This window comes from Bos taurus, chromosome 13 (genome assembly GCF_002263795.3).
Source record: "Bos taurus isolate L1 Dominette 01449 registration number 42190680 breed Hereford chromosome 13, ARS-UCD2.0, whole genome shotgun sequence".
NCBI lineage: Eukaryota > Metazoa > Chordata > Mammalia > Artiodactyla > Bovidae > Bos > Bos taurus.
Window position 1 is genome coordinate 7,168,934 of NC_037340.1, and position 17,379 is coordinate 7,186,312.

Below are 17,379 nucleotides of genomic sequence, written 5' to 3' on the forward strand. Positions count from 1 at the left end.
CTCATCCTCTGTCGTCCCCTTCTCCTCCTGCCCCCAATCCCTCCCAGCATCAGGGTCTTTTCCAATGAGTCAACTCTTCGCATGAGGTGGCCAAAGTATTGGAGTTTCGGCTTCAGCATCATCCTTCCAATGAACACTGAGGACTGATCTCCTTTAGAATGGACTGGTAGGATCTCCTTGCAGTCCAAGGGAGTCTCAAGAGTCTTCTCCAACACCACACTTCAAAAGCATCAATACTTCGGCACTCAGCTTTCTTCACAGTCCAAATCTCACATCCATACGTGACTACTGGAAAAACCATAGCCTTGACTAGACGGACCTTTGTTGACAAAGTAATGTCTCTGCCTTTTAATATGCTCTCTAGGTTGGTCATAACTTTCCTTCCAGGTAAGCTCTTTTAATTTCATGGCTGCAATCATCATCCACAGTGATTTTGGAGCCCAGAAAAATAAAGTCAGCCACTGTTTCCACTGTTTCCCCATCTATTTCCCATGAAGTGATGGGACCAGATGCCATGATTTTAGTTTTTTGAATGTTGAGCTTTAAGCCAACTTTTTCACTCTCCTCTTTCACTTTCATCAGGAGGCTTCTTAGTTCCTCTTCACTTTTTGCCTAAGGGTGGTGTCATCTGCATATCTGAGGTTATTGATATTTCTCCTGGCAATCTTGATTCCAGCCTGTGCTTCTTCCATTCTTCCAGCATTTCTCATGATACAGCCTTGAAGTACTCCTTTTCCTATTTGGAACCAGTCTGTTGTTCCATGTCCAGTTCTAACTGCTGCTTCCTGACCTGCATATATGTTTCTCAAGAGGCAGGTCAGGTGGTCTGGTATTTCCATCTCTTGAAGAATTTTCCACAGTTTATTGTGATCCACACAGTCAAAGGCTTTGGCATAGTCAATAAAGCAGATATAGATGTTTTTCTGGAACTCTCTTGCTTTTTCCATGATCCAGTGGATGTTGGCAATTTGATCTCTGGTTCCTCTGCCTTTTCTAAAACCAGCTTGAACATCTGGAAGTTCACGGTTCACATGTTGCTGAAGCCTGGCTTGGAGAATTTTGAGCATTACTTTACTAGCATGTGAGATGAGTGCAATTGTGCAGTAGTTTGAGCATTCTTTGGCATTGCCTTTCTTTGGGACTGGAATGAAAACTGACCTTTTCCAGTCCTGTGGCCACTGCTGAGTTTTCCAAATTTGCTGGTATATTGAGTGCAGCACTTTCACAGCATCATCTTTCAGGATTTGAAATAGCTCAACTGGAATTCCATCACCTGCACTAGCTTTGTTCGTAGTGATGCTTTCTAAGGCCCACTTGACTTCACATTCCAGGATGTCTGGCTCTAGGTGAGTGATCACACCATCATGATTATCTGGGTCGTGAAGCTCTTTTTTGTACAGTTCTTCTGTGTATTCTTGCCACCTCTTCTTAATATCTTCTGCTTCTGTTAGGTCCATACCATTTCTGTCCTTTATCAAGCCCATCTTTGCATGAAATGTTCCCTTGGTATCTCTAATTTTCTTGAAGAGATCTCTAGTCTTTCCCATTCTGTTGTTTTCCTCTATTTCTTTGCATTGATCACTGAGGAAGGCTTTCTTATCTCTTCTTGCTATTCTTTGGAACTCTGCATTCAGATGTTTATATCTTTCCTTTACTCCTTTGCTTTTCACTTCTCTTCTTTTCACAGCTATTTGTAAGTCCTCCTCAGACAGCGATTTTGCTTTTTTGCATTTCTTTTCCATGGGGATGGTCTTGATCCCTGTCTCCTGTACAATGTCATGAACCTCATTCCATAGTTCATCAGGCACTCTATCTATCAGATCTAGTCCCTTAAATCTATTTCTCACTTCCACTGTAGAATCATAAGGAATTTGATTTAGATCATACCTGAATGGTCTAGTGATTTTCCCTACTTTCTTCAATTTAAGTCTGAATTTGGCAATAAGGAGTTCATGATCTGAGCCATAGTCAGCTCCCAGTTTTGTTTTTGCTGACTGTATAGAGCTTCTCCATCTTTGGCTGCAATGAATATAATCAATCTGATTTAGGTGTTGACCATCTGGTGATGTCCATGTGTAGAGTCTTCTCTTGTGTTGTTAGAAGAGGGTGTTTGCTATGACCAGTGCGTTCTCTTGGCAAAACTCTATTAGCCTTTGCCCTGCTTCATTCAGTATTCCAAGGCCAAATTTGCCTGTTACTCCAGGTGTTTCTTGACTTCCTACTTTTGCATTCCAGTCCCCTATAATGAAAAGGACATCTTGTTTGGGTGTTAGTTCTAAAAGGTCTTGTAGGTCTTCATAGAACCATTCAACTTCAGCTTCTTCAGCATTACTGGTTGGGGCATAGGCTTGGATTACTGTGATATTGAATGGTTTACCTTGGAAACGAACAGAGATCATTCTGTCATTTTTGAGACTGCATCCAAGTACTGCATTTCAGACTCTTTTGTTGACCATGATGGCTACTCCAGTTCTTCTAAGAGATTCCTGCCCACAGTAGTGGATATAATGGTCATCTGAGTTAAATTCACCCATTCCAGTCCATTTTAGTTAGCTGATTCCTAGAATGTCAACGTTCACTCTTGCCATCTGCTGTTTGACCACTTCCAATTTACCTTCATTCATGGACCTAACATTCCAGGTTCCTATGCAATATTGCTCTTTATAGCATCGGACCTTGCTTCTATCACCAGTCACATCCTCAGCTGAGTATTGTTTTTGCTTTGGCTCCATCCCTTCATTCTTTCTGGAGTTATTTCTCTACTGATCTCCAGCAGCATATTGGGTACCTACCGACCTGGGGAGTTCCTCTTTCCTTTTCATACCTGCAGACCCCAGGGCTATGTCGCCTCAGGCCATACAACTACCAGGGAGGGAGAGTAGCCCCACTCATCTACAGATAATTGGATTAAAGCTTTACTGAGCAAGGCCCTGCCCACCAGAGCAAGACCCAGTTTTTCCGATTGCCAACCCCTCCCATCAAGAAGGTTACACAAGCCTCTTAGCCTCAGCCATCAGAGGGCAGACAGAAGAATCAAGAAGAAGCACAGTCTCACAAAACATATTACAGAAAGTTAACCATAATGAAAAAGTAGAAAGTTATGTCCCAGATGAAGGGACAAGATAAAATCCCAGAGAAATAACTAAATGAAGCAGAGACAGGCAACTTTCCAGAAAAAGAATTCAGAATAATGATAGTGAAGATGATCCAGGATCTTGGAAACAGAATGGAGGCAAAGATTGAGAAGATGCAAGAAATGTTTACCAAAGACCTAGAAGAACTAAAAAACAAACAGAGATGAATAATACACTAGAAGGAATCAATAGCAGAATAACTGAGGCAGATGAACGGATAAATGACCTGGAGGACAAAATGGTGAAAATCACTGCTGCAGAAGAAAATACAGAAAAAAGAATGAAAAGAAATGAAGACAGCCTAAGAGACCTCTGGGACAACATTAAACACACCAACATTCGCATTATAAGTGTTCCAGAAGGAGAAGAGAAAAAGGACCTGGAAAAATACTTGAAGAGATACAGCTGAAAACTTCTCAAACATGGGAAAGGAAATAGTCAACCAAGTCCAAGAAGCTGAGAGTCCCAGGAAGGGTAAATCCAAGAAGGAACACACCAAGACACACAGTAATCAAACTGACAAAAATTAAAGACAGAAATAAAATATTAAAAGTAACAAGGGAAAAATGACAAATAACATACAAGGGAATTCCCATCAGGCTATCGGCTGATTTCTCAACAGAAACTCTACACGCCAGAAGGGAATGGCATGATATATTTAAAGTGATGAAAAGGAAGAACCTATAACCAAGAACACTCTACCCAGCAAGACTCTGCTTCAGATTTGATAGAGAAATCAAAAGCTTTCCAGATAAACAAAAGTTAAGAGTAATTCAGCACCACCAAACCAGCTTTACCACAAATGCTAAAGGAACTAGAGAAGTTCCTGCCTAGAGAAGACAGGAAACACAAAAGAAGGAAAAGACCTACAGAAAATACACCCAAGTCAATTAAGAAAATGGTAATAGGATCATACAGATCAATCATTACCTTAAATGTAAATGGATTAAATGCAGCAACCAAAAGACATAGACTGACTGAGTGGATGAAAACATGTGCACATATGCACTTCCACTTACCACATCGCTCTGCCTGACCACCCCCCAAACTGTATGTCATTATTTTATATTATTAAGTTAATCGTGTTCCCATTACGGCTTGCAATTGCAATTATCTTTTATTTTTTGTCTGGCTATTGATTGTGAAAACTGATAAACATCTTCTACTACTGTAATTATGTAACTATTACTCACTTAATACTACTCACTGAATACCATTGTATTAATCATGATTGGTCAACAGAAAAATAATAGAACTCTTTATCATCAGAACTAGGATTAATAGAAAAACCTGTAATCACTTTTTAAAATCCAGATGCATATCAGAATTATTGTGAATTTTTTTTGAAAAATACAAATGCTCAGGTATTGCTTTTTTCCTCTGGAGGTCCAGATGTTTCGCTTAAAAACAACTGGAGTATATGATGATCTTTTATCTAGTTTGTTTCATTTCTTTCTATTTTATATTCAGTTCTCCCATTTTATTTAGTTTATGTTCTCTAATTTCTCCATCTTTTTCTTTATGTTCTTTTTCCAGCCTCTATCTAGTAGAAAAACTTTTGTATACATATATAGAAATATGTATAATATATATTTTTTGAAAACTAATGAATTTTTGCCTAACTAAAAAATTATGACATTTTGATTCTACTTGTTTGACTTAGTATGACTAGAATGCTAGATTTCTAATTAAAAAATAGATATGAAACTTTGTGATCCCAATTCTCCAGGCCAAAATACTGGAGTGTATAGCCTTTCCCATCTCCAGGAGATCTTCCCAACTTAGGGATCAAACCCAGATCTCCTGCATTGCAGGCAAATTCTTTACCAGCTGAGCCACAAGGGAAGCCCAAGAACTCAGGAGTGGGTAGCCTATTCCTTTTCCAGCAGACCTTCCTAACCCAGGAATTGAACAGGTGTCTCCTGCATTGCAGGCGGATTCTTTACCAACTGAGCTATCAGGGAAGCCAAATTAAAAAATAGATATGAAACAAACAACAAAGGTTTACTGTATAGCATAGGGAACTATAGTCAATACCTTGTAATAACTTATGGTGGAAAATAATTTCAAATATAATATATGTGTATTTGTATAACTGAATCACCTTGCTGTGTACCTGAAACATTGTAAGTCAATTATACTTCAATAAATATATATATTTTTAAAACATTTTTAAAAGACGGTTCATTGATAAAAACCACATAAAATTTTAAATGTCTTAAGGTGAAAGATATCATTTGCAAAAGTAAATGATAAATGACATTGTTTAAAATTTAAAGGTATATGCAAATAGTTATGAGATAAGATTAATATCCCTAAATCAGAATGGTCTAATATAAAATTAATAAGTTGGAGATAGAATTAAGATGGCAGAGTAGGAACCACGAGGAATCTGTCCCCGCACCGAGACAACTGGCCTGCTAGAATCTGTCTAAGGTAAGTATTATGGAACTCTGGAGTCTATTAAAGAGGAAGGTTTCCAGGGGAAGGCGTGGATATAAACTGTGGTTAATTTGGGTGAATTTCAGCTTATAGCACAGAAGCCTCTACCAACTCCCTACTCCCAACCCTGTGGCAGGCAGCCAGACACACATTCCTACAGCAGCTTGCCCACAGCTTGTGAGAGCCAGGTGAGCAATAGAGACCCTATCCTCCACATACCAGAATCCATACTCTGATTGCTGGTTCTGGGCTAAGGTACAGACAGAGACAGACAGCCATTGTTGCAATGCCTCTCCCTCCACCTGAAGTGACCTCCAGGGAATTTAAAAGGCTACTGCTTTTTCCTCTTTTCAGAGACAGACATTTAAGGAGATATACAAACGGCCAGTAAGCACAGGAAAAGATATTCAACAGCATAATTATTAGGCAAATTCAAGTAAAAGTCATGAGATACCACCTCATACCATCAGGATGCCTGTTACAAAACAAACAAACGCAGAAAATAACACGGGTTGACGAGGCTGTTGAAGGCTTCCCAGGTGGTACTAGTGGTAAAGAGCCCACCTGCCAGTTCAGGAGACTTAAGAGAGACATGGGTTCAACCCCTGAGTTGGGAGATCCCCTGGAGAAGGGCACGGCAACCCACTCCAGTATTCTGGCCTGGAGAATCCCATGGACAGAGGCGCCTGGCGGGCTGCAGGGGGTCACAAAGAGTTGAACACAACTAGTGACTTAGCACTGACGAGGCTGTGGAGAAACTGGAACCCTTGTACACTATTACTGAGAACTTTAAATGGTGGAGCTGCAGTGAAAAAGAGTACAATGGTTCTTTGAAAAACTAAAAACAGAATTGCCATATAACCTGGCAATTTCACTTCTGGGTACCCAAAAGAATCGAAAGCAGATATTTATACACCTCTGTTCACAGCAGCAATTATGCATAATAGCCAAACACCAGAAGCAACCCAAGTTGCTTCAACCCAGTCAGTGTATAAATGGATATACAAAATGTAATGTATACATAAAACAGCATATTATTCAGCCTTAAAAAGAAATTCTGACATGTGCTACAACATGGCTGAACCTTGAGGACATGATGTAAGTGAAATAGGCCTGTCACACAACGAAAAGTGTATAATTCCACTTATAAAAGGTACCTAGAGTAGTCAACTTCATAGGGACAGAACTCAGAAAGTTGGCTGCCAAGGGCCAGGGGGAAGGACATGAGGGAGGAGTTAGCATTTAATGAAAACAGAGTTTCAGTTTTTCAGATGAAAAGCATTTTGTAGACAGATGGTAGTCACAGTTGTACAGTGTAAATGTAATTAAAGCCACTGAAATGTACCATTAAAAATGTTTAAGATGGTAAATTTTACATTGTGTATTTTACCAAAATTTAAAAGAAGATTTACGAAAAAATGTACGTGAATTTTTATTTATAACAGCATTATTTACAACAGCCCCGAACTGGAAACACCCAAATGCCTTTCAGTAGATACAGGATGAAACAAACAGTGGTACATCCTCTGTTCAGCAGTTCAAACGGTACAAGCTATTGATAGGCACAATCTCCTGGATGGATTGCAAGAAAATTACACTAAGTGATAAAAAAGCCAGTTTCCAAAAACTCATATCCTGTAGGACACCATTTATATAACATTCTTGAAATGACAAAATTATACAAATGGAGAAAGATTAGTAACTGCCAGGTGTCAAGCAAAGGATGAAGGTGGGAGGTGAGTGGGTGAGACTATAAAAGAGCGACATGCGTGATCCCTGTGGTGATGGAAGTGCTGTGTATCTTGACTGTCAATATCTTGAATGTGATATTATACTATCAGTTTGGCAAGATGTTCCCATGGGAGGAAACTGGGCAAAAGGTACATGGAATTTCTCTGTATTATTTCTTAGGATTGCATGTGAATTTATAAGTACTTCAAAATAAAAAATTTGAAACTGGCCATATTAACTAGCCATATGAAATTAAGTGTTGATATATCTATGCTAAAACTCTGCAATTATAGAATAAATGTTAATATCATGCTATCTTCCAAAGTATCCTAAACAGAGACAGAAAAACTACTGAAATATAAGAACACAACCTAGCCATAGAAAAGAAGAAAACGGGATTCTTTGTGGCAGAATCATGCCCATAAACTGACAGAATAGGATGTCCTCAATCTACTCTTTACTTAATTTAAAGATGTACCACAGGACCTATCAAAGCAAAAAATAGCTGAAAATTAAGGAACAGATGGTAGCAACTTTGTAGCACAAACTAAGGTTGTCTTTTACCAAAGGAAAACAAAATCACATCCCTTTCAACTTCAACCTTAATGAACTTTCTATAAGAATTCAAAAGAATGTACATATTCCATCCCAGACATTCTGAAAACCGAATGCACTGAAATTACCTCCAAAACTTTAAAAACGGCAGATGCCTGGGTCCCGTCTAAAAGCTGCTGTTTTAATTGATTTTGAGTGCAGCCAGGGCTTCAGGATATTTCAAAGCTCCCCAGTGACTGATGTGCAGTCAGAGCTGAAAACCACTGCTCTAATGGTTACACCTAACTCCAGATACGATCAATCACTAAAATCATCATATCAGTCAGTGCTACAGAGCTAAGCCTATTCAATTCTGGTGAAACCACATCACCATGATCATCTTCATATCCAGCATATGGTGAGGGTGATATTAAGAGTCAACATTTGAGCATTTCTATGGACCAGAAATTGGAGTAGAAATTCTGTACAATATACATTATTTCAAGGAATCACAACATCTCCATGAGAAAAGTTTCTAGGAGATAACTCGCCCCTGATCATAAAGGCCTGCAAAGTATGTGGTCATAGTATGAGCTACTATGTGGTCATCAAAGGCACCAACTGTAAACAGCCAGATTCCTCAAAAGTACACAGTAAACCACTTAAGAATCTGGCAATAGCCAGCAAAATAGTAAATCCACATCCTGCATGAGTCAGTAAGTCTACTTCCAACTATTTAGCACAATAAAACATATATTAAGTGATGTGTACAAGAATATTCATGAAATCATCAATGTTAATGGCAAAAACTAGAAACAACCTGAATGCCTATCAATTTAAAGAAACTAAATAAATTGGTAAAATGCTATTCAGCAGTTTAAAGTTAATTCATCTCTCTATATATCAACATGGACAGATTTCAAAATACTTCTTGCTGACTGACAAAAAGATATTTTTGAAAATCATATTATACCACTATTTACCTAAAAACTAAGGATACTGCAGTATGATACCATTTATCTACTTATAAAAAGAATACTACTACACATTTCAATACTTCTGTTGGAACAGAGAAAAGCAAATCAAAGAGGTAACTGTGCTTATCAGATTGGGCAGGAGACGGCAAATGGGAATGGAAGTATAAAGGAAGACCAGGTTTACGGAGAATGCTCCAATATTTGAGAACACAACATATTCCTATGCCATGCAATTAAAAAGTAATAATACAATGTTTAGATACATTTATTTATATTATTTTATTATTATAGGGCTTCCCTGATAGCCCAGTTGGTAAAGAATCTGCCTGCAATGCAGGAGACCCCGGTTCGATTCCTGGGTCAGGAAGATGCCCTGGAGAAGAGAAAGGCTACCCACTCCAGTATTCTGGCCCAGAGAATTCCATGGACTGTATAGTTCATGGGGTCGCAAAAAGTCAGACATGACTGAGCGATTTTCACATATTTACAAAACATATAGCTTATATCAGATTAACCCACAGATCAACTGTTATAAACTCTGGACAGAATTTTTAAATTTAAACACACACACACACACCTATTTGAAGGCAAGTGATCAAAAGCTGACAAAAATAGGAGAGGATTCAACCACTGAGAGAAAAGAAACACACTGGGTGAGATCCACATTCAAATAGCTTTCCCCACGAGGCACTCCCTACTCTGTGAGACGCACAGAAAATAGAGCTCAGGTAGAAAACCACAGTCTTACGGGTCAGAAATGAAGGAGTGTGGGGCTACTGAAGTCACTGGAAGGGAGGGAGGAATCCTGCAAAGGAGAAACCTACAAAAGGAAGCCCAAAATCTATGTATGTGTCAGTCCCTCAGTCGTGTCTGACTCTCTGCGACCCCACGGACCATAGCACGGCAGGCTCCTCTGTCCATGGAGTTCTCCAGGCAAGCATACATGAGTGGGCAGCCACTCCCTTCTCTAAAGGATCTTCCCGACCCAGGGACTGAACCCTGGTCTCCTGCACTGCAACAGAGCCACCACGGAAGCCCCAAATCTATGTGAAAGTCCCCTCAAATCTTGAATGAGAGCTTAACTGTTCATACAGGATGCAAGATTCCATGAAGTCCACAGAGAAGGGACTTCCCTGATGGTCCAGCTGGTAAGACTCTGCACTCCCAATGCAGGGGCCCAGGTTTGCTGCCTGGTCAAGGGACTAGACCTCACACGCCACAACGAGGATCCTGCGGGCGGCAGCAGAAGAGCCCACATGCCACAGTGAAGACCTGGTGCAGTCAAGTCAAAAAAAAAATAGTTCACTGAGGAAAATAATGGCTGAAAAGTGGACAGATGTTTTAGTAAATACCCACTGTATGAGAGACAAAGTTTGAGACTTTCCAGTGTAAACCTCAGAAAGACCATATCTTAGGAATAAAGACCACAGCTGGTACTAAGGGACAACTCTAGGATTAAGAACAAAATTGAAACAGACTCACTTTAACAAAGCCTGAAATGAGGCTGTGACAATATCAAGGTGATTTGCAAATAATTTAATTACATACTAGAACAAGTTCAACATCATTCAAAGGAAGATAAATCATAGTTTCTAAAATGTATCATCGACATGCTCAAATTGTAATTAAAAAAAAAAAAGTTTAAGACATGCAACTAAATGGAAAATTTGTGACCAAGGTCACAAAAAAAAAAAAAAAAAAATCAATTGAAACTGACCTACAGATTACCCAGATTTCAGAATTACCAAATATTTCAAACAATTAAAACATTGTTATTAATAACAATGATAAATATGTCAACAATGGATACAGTGGGTTGAAGATATGGGAAATTTCAAGACAGAGATGAAAGCTGTTTCCTTTTTTTTTTAAGGAAAACTTTAAAACTGAAAAACACAACATCTTGTGCTTGCTTTTTTAAATCATAACAAAAGATTAATATCAAATTAGATACTGCAGGAGGAAAGATAAACAAGCTCGAAGACAATTCAACAGAAACCACAAATAGAAGAAGTGTGATGGTTAGTTTTATTTGTCAAAGTGACTGAGCCAGAGTGCCCAGATATTGGTCAAACACTATTCCAGGCGTTTCTTTGAGTGTGTGCTTGCTGAGGATGAGATTTACACTGAAGCTGATAGAGTAAAGCAGATTGCCCTCCCTAAACTGGTAGACCTCATTTAATCAGCTCAGTGCCTTAACAGAACAAAAAGGCAGAGACTCTCCCCTGAGTAAGAGAGAAATCTTCTTGCCTGACTGCCTTTGAACTAGAATGTCAACTTTTTCCTACCTTCAGACTTGAACTGAAACATTAGCTCTTCCTGCTTTTGAGCATGCCAGCCTTCACACTGAAACTACACAGTCCAGCTGACCTGGTTTTCAAGCGTTTGAACTTAGATTGAAATCTAAATCCATTGACTCTCCTGGTCTCTAGCATGGTGTCTGATCCTGCAGATCTTGGGACTTGTCAACTTCCACAACTACATGAGCCAATTCTTTATAATATCTCATAGATAGATAGATACTGGTTCTGTTTCTATGGGAATCTTGATTATCACAGAAAGCAGAGAACAAACACTGGGAAAAAAATTAGAGCTTGAATAATACATGAAAGTGTCAAATGTTTACTATAGGTGAAATGCAAGTCCTAGAAACAGAAGAGGGAGAGCAAGAATATGAGGGAGAGTAACTGTTTAAAAACTGGATCCACAACAAAACCAGCACAAAGAAAACCACACTTTGGCAAAAACAAATAAAAAAAACAATTCTTAAAAACAATCAAAGAAAAAGAAGACACATTATACAGAGGAAAGCAATAACAATCATGTCTGACTTCCTAACAGAAACAATGGAATCCAGAAGATAATGGAATAACATCTTTAAAAAGTGTTCAAAGGATACAATGGAACATTATTCATCTAGTCAAGGCTATGGTTTTTCCAGTAGTCATGTATGGATGTGAGAGTTGGACTGTGAAGAAAGCTGAGTGCTGGAGAATTGATGCTTTTGAACTGTGGTCTTGGAGAAGACTCTTGAGAGTCCCTTGGACTGCAAGGAGATCCAACCAGTCCATTCTGAAGGAGATCAGCCCTGGGTGTTCTTTGGAAGGAATGATGCTAAAGCTGAAACTCCAGTACTTTGGCCACCTCATGCGAAGAGCTGACTCATTGGAAAAGACTCTGATGCTGGGAGGGGTTGGGGGCAGGAGGAGAAGGGGACGACAGAGGATGAGATGGCTGGATGGCATCACTGACTCGATGGACATGAGTCTCAGTGAACTCCGGGAGTTGGTGCTGCGATTCACGGGGTCGCAAAGAGTCGGACACGACTCAGAGACTGATCTGAAGAAGGAAATCCTGATATATATAGATATATCATCTACAATATAGATGAACTTTGGAAACATACTAAGGAAATAATCCAGACACAAAAGGACAAATATTATGTGATTCCACTTAGAGAAGGAACCTAGAATAGGCAAACTCATAGACAAAGTAAGCAGAAGAGAGGTTACCAGGGGCAGGGAAGAGGCGTGGTGGGTAATCACTGTTTACTAGATACAGAGTTTCTGTCTGAGTTAAGGAGACAATAGGGATGGACAACGGTAATAGTTAATCAACACTGTGAATGTACTTAATACCACTGAGTCACACACTTAAAAACTGTTAAAATGGTAAATTTTACATTATGAATATTTTAACACAATTTTTTGAAAGTGCTAAAAGAAAAAAAAAAACAAAAACCTGCCAACCTAGAAGTCTATATCCAACAAAAAATATCTTTTCAAAGCAAAAGGAAACTAAGGACTTTTTTCCCCCCAGATAATGAAAGCTGAGAAAATTTTTCACTACCACATCTACCACATTACCAGAAAAGTTTTTGCATTCCAAGCTAAAGGAAATGATGCCAGAAAGAAATTCAAATCTACATACAGGAATGAAATAAGTAATTATATGTGAAAATGTGTAAGAAATTTAGGATAAACCTTAGAAAGACATTCTGAAAGTTGAAGGAGAATAAAAACCTACAAATTATGCCCCCTAAAGGTAATCAAGTATAAAGCATTATCATTAAACAGCACCAAAACACCATTTTATTTATACTGAGGATTAAACAAATGGCTGAATATCGGATGGTATTTAAAATTTCTTTAATCTAAATAATAGTTATAGCTTCTCCTTTTAAATTCGTAAGTCAAAACCATTCTTTTTTGCCAAAACAAAAAATGAATATATCACTTAACTTTCAAACACCTTATTTATTCAGAGATTTCTTGTTGATTGGGTATATGTCATTAAAAAAAAAAAAAAACCTATGATACCTTATGTTTTTCTTATTCCAAGTATAAAATACTAATATATAGTCAAAAATAATTTTGCCATCTTGCAAAAATCTAGTACTATTTTATAATATGTTTTTATATAAATGTTCTGAAGTAAAATTGCAGACTGAATGCATGAATTCATCCCCATGCCCTACTAAAAATTTACCAGAAAGAAATGTAAGTGGGGAGGAAGACTGGCATACACAAGGGGTGAGTATAAGAGAAGAGTGATATCAGCAGTTTTAGAAAATACAAAGCAAGTAACTAATCGAGCAGAAGAAGATGAACCCCAATGCCCACTAGCCAGGACATCACAAATCAAACTAATCTCGGCCAAACTAAACTAATTTCTGCCAAAGAAACATCAAGAGAACTTGAAACAGAAGGCACCTGGTGTGTGTGAAAGCCAGGTCGGGGCTAAAACCAGGGGAACAGGCAGATGGAGACGCCCAGATCCTTTCCCTGCACTTGCAGAAAACATGAAGCTACCTCCTGGAGAGACGGAACCAGACGGGCCCCAATTTAGCTGACATGGAGCACAGCTGGGAGCAGGCACGGACTCTACCTAAAAAAACAGACTTTGACGTAAAAGTCCGAGGAAGGCAAAGGAGCACCTCCAGCCCTTCCCATGTGCTATACCCAAATACGGGATACCGCCCTCCCAGAGGTGGGAAGATGTCTCTCCCTAACCCAGGAGAAAAACTGCATAGAGAAATTACCACGCCTCCTCTCTTGAGGTCAAACAGACCTGCCCTCTCACACAAAGCTGCCAACAGGCCTTTAGGTGCCTCACTCGGGAATATGAAACGGCAGAGGGCCACTAGATAGCTGAGGAAATTAGCAAACATGTATTAGTGTCCAAAACACACAAACACAAAGACAGAGGAAGCAGAAATAGCAGATAAGAGCACGTTTTAAACCATAATATCCCAAGAGAGAAAGCAAAAATGCTGAGTTCATGAAACAAGAACAAGGATATCATGTTTTAAAAGTATTAATCATAGATCCATGGATTGGAGCCCACCAGGCTCCTCTGTAAAGCCATGGGATTTTCCAGACAAGAGTACTGGAGTAGGTTTCTATCTCTCCTCCAAGGGATCTTCCCGACCCAGGGATCAAACCCACAGCTCCTGCATCTTGGGAGTCTTTACCTGCTGAGCCATCAGTAAAGCTGAAAAATACTAAAATCAAAATTACAAATTCATTAGAAGTAGAAGATTTGGAAGATAAAATTGAAGAAACTTCCCAGACAATAGGATAAAAGAGATTTTTAAAAGGAGAAAAAAAAGTAACTGTTGAAAAGGATACATAGGATTAGAGCACAAGATCCAACCTCTAATTCACAGATATTAGAAAAATATAGAGAAGTAGGTGGAGACCGTTATCACAAGATCTTCTAAAAAAAATCTCTCCAAACAGAAGCAGATGGATTTCCAGATGGAAAGGCCAAAAGTGGACTCAGTAATCATAAATAGAAAAACAGACTTATCCCAAAGTATCATTGTCGTAATAAGAACATAGAATAAAGAACTTCCTTTGAAAGAGGAAAAATACACCACAAAGAACTGGGAACCAAAATGCCAATGGACTGCATATTAGCAAGACTGGAAGTTAGAAGATGGAGCAATTTCTTCAGAAACCTAAGTGTAAGTGATTTCCCATCTTACATATACCAAATGTGGGAGTAAAACAAGGAAAAAAAAAAAAAAAAACCCACACATTCCATTCAGGAAGCAGCCACATTGATACTGGAGAGAGGAAAAGGCAACTCCAGAGTGACAGAGCAGTGAGGAGCAGAGGACAGCTGCACAGCAGGCCTAGGGGCAGCACCCAGGCAGAGCCAGGTTGCCAAGGGGCCTGTGTCCAGGGAAAAACAAAACCAACTGGCACAGTGGCTCTACCCCAAGATCCACTGGGGAGAGCTTAAAGCAAAATTAGTGACAGGGACTGTGAGAACACAGAGGTCTCATCCTCCCTGCCTCCCTGCACACACGCTTCTCCCGCCTGCCTCTCGCCAGTCCAACTTTCAGTGATATTAAACTCATTTTGTGAATGTTACTAACAGCTGGTCCTTGCTAAACACTTGCTGTGATAGATAATTATCTCTTTTTTCTACAACTTGGTTTCCTTGGAGCCAATGAGTTCTCATTTTTCCATTTGATTATTTAAATTATACTCATAGATTACTTGGAGAAGGCAATGGCACCCCACTCCAATACTCTTGCCCAGAAAATCCCATGGACAGAGAAGCCTGGTGGGCTGCAGTCCATGGGGTCACTATGAGTCGGACACGACTGAGCAACTTCACTTTCACTTTTCACTTTCACGCATTGGAGAAGGAAATGGCAACCCACTCTAGTGTTCTTGCCTGGAGAATCCCAGGGATGGGGGAGCCTGGTGGGCTGCTGTCTATGGGGTCGCACAGAGTCGGACACAACTGAAGCGACTTAGCAGCAGCAGCATAGATTACTTAATAAAATTTTTTTTTAATTTTGTCTATGTTTTTAAACAATTTCTTTGTTTTATGATAAATATGCAGTCATGACTTCTTTCTCAAGATAGACATATGAAACACACAAATATAGATATTTATATCCATTTTTTACTTTTTAAAGTCATTATTAGGTTTAATCATGTCTTTATAACAATTTCTAGTTACTTTATAACATTTTATTATAAGAATATGTGATGGTTTATTTACTTACATTCTTCTGGGTTGGATATAAGAGTTTCTCAAAATTTTTTATAATTGTTAATGTTTTTCTTTCTCTTTTTCTTAATTGAAGTATAGTTGATGTACAATATGATATAAGTAGCAGATGTACAGTACAGTGATTCACAATTTTTAAAGCTTACATTCCACTTATAGTTATTAGCTATATTCCCTGTGTAGTACAATATATCCTTGTAGTTTATTTTATACATAATTGAATTTTTTTTACATTTTTAATAATGCTCACTGAGCACCCTTCTACATAAATTTGTCTATATCTCCAATAACAAGTTCAGAGAAGCAGAATGGGTTTAAGGCTTTGGATTTATATTACTCAACAACATCCTCCCAAATTTCTGCCAATCTACATTTGTACCTACAATGTATTATGTTCATCTGACCACACACTTACCAGCAGTAATATATTTTTTAACTCCTTCACCAAGTAAGAGGGATTTAACAAGTAAGATTTATCATGTACTCATCTTAATTTAAATGTCCCTATTAATTGTTTTATTATCTATTTATGACCTTTGACCTTTTTTCTGTTTTTTTGTTTTTCCTTCTCCTACACTTGGTACCTAGATAGGCCTTCTTCGGCTCAAGGATTGGTAAATGTTGACCTATGTTTTCTTCTCTCTCTTTAAGTGGGTGGTATTATGGTTTGACTGTCAGTAATTATTTTAAGTAGCCTACAAAGGATCCTTTAACAATACTTCTATAAAAGCATGAGAGAGCAGGAGTGGGGGGCCCTCAGGAAGATAAAGTTGACTGAACATCAACCAACTTTCTACGTATCTTTTAACTAAAATATTTCAATATACAAGCTTTCTTCCTTAAATACAGGTGCTACATGGATCAAAAGCAATGTAACACTTTCAGGTATATATGCTAATACAGCTTAATTTTGAAAAGTTTTTACTCACTTGTGGTCATGATGCTAGGAGGGCAAGAGGGTATTCCATGATCTACTGCCCATCTGTAGGCTCCTTCTCCAACTAAAAAGCTAACAACAGAAAGATTATTCTTTTAAAAATTCAGTGTCATCTTCTCCTACATGTATATAGGCAATAAATAAATATATTTATTTGTATACATATATTATTTATATACATATATAATAAAGTAAGATAAGCAATATAATAAGACAACTAAAAATTTTGCAATACCTCAAAATAGCTATATACCAAAAGAATTCATTTAATTTTTCCCCAAGTTAGACATTTTACAGTTGGAAACAGTAAATGGTATGATATCATTTGCAATAACTAATAAGTAAAAATTGGTAAAATGCAACATAAGAAGTAAAAATAGTTGATTTCCCAATGGAAAATATAAAGATTTATCTTGGATCAAAGTGGTTCTCAGTTTTTGTACAAGAAGTATTTTAATCATGTTAAGAGTTAAAGCTTAAGCAAGTGTCTTCAGAGTTGGTATTCTTGCCTAGCATAACAGCTGGATCTATCCAAAATGAGTGGGGTACATCCAGAGATGCCCAAACACAATGATATGCACTTACATTTCTA

At 38.3% G+C, this 17,379-nt stretch overlaps 1 protein-coding gene across 11 annotated transcripts in view; it reads right to left on the bottom strand.

The window, feature by feature from the left end:
* TASP1 (taspase 1) overlaps nucleotides 1-17,379 on the bottom strand; it is a 317,444-nt gene that overhangs the window by 235,544 nt on the left and 64,521 nt on the right. For all 11 annotated transcript variants that reach the window (XM_025000695.2, XM_025000693.2, XM_025000694.2 and 8 more), the window contains 1 exon segment: nucleotides 16,780-16,859. In XM_025000695.2, the coding sequence (XP_024856463.1) occupies nucleotides 16,780-16,859 (80 nt within the window).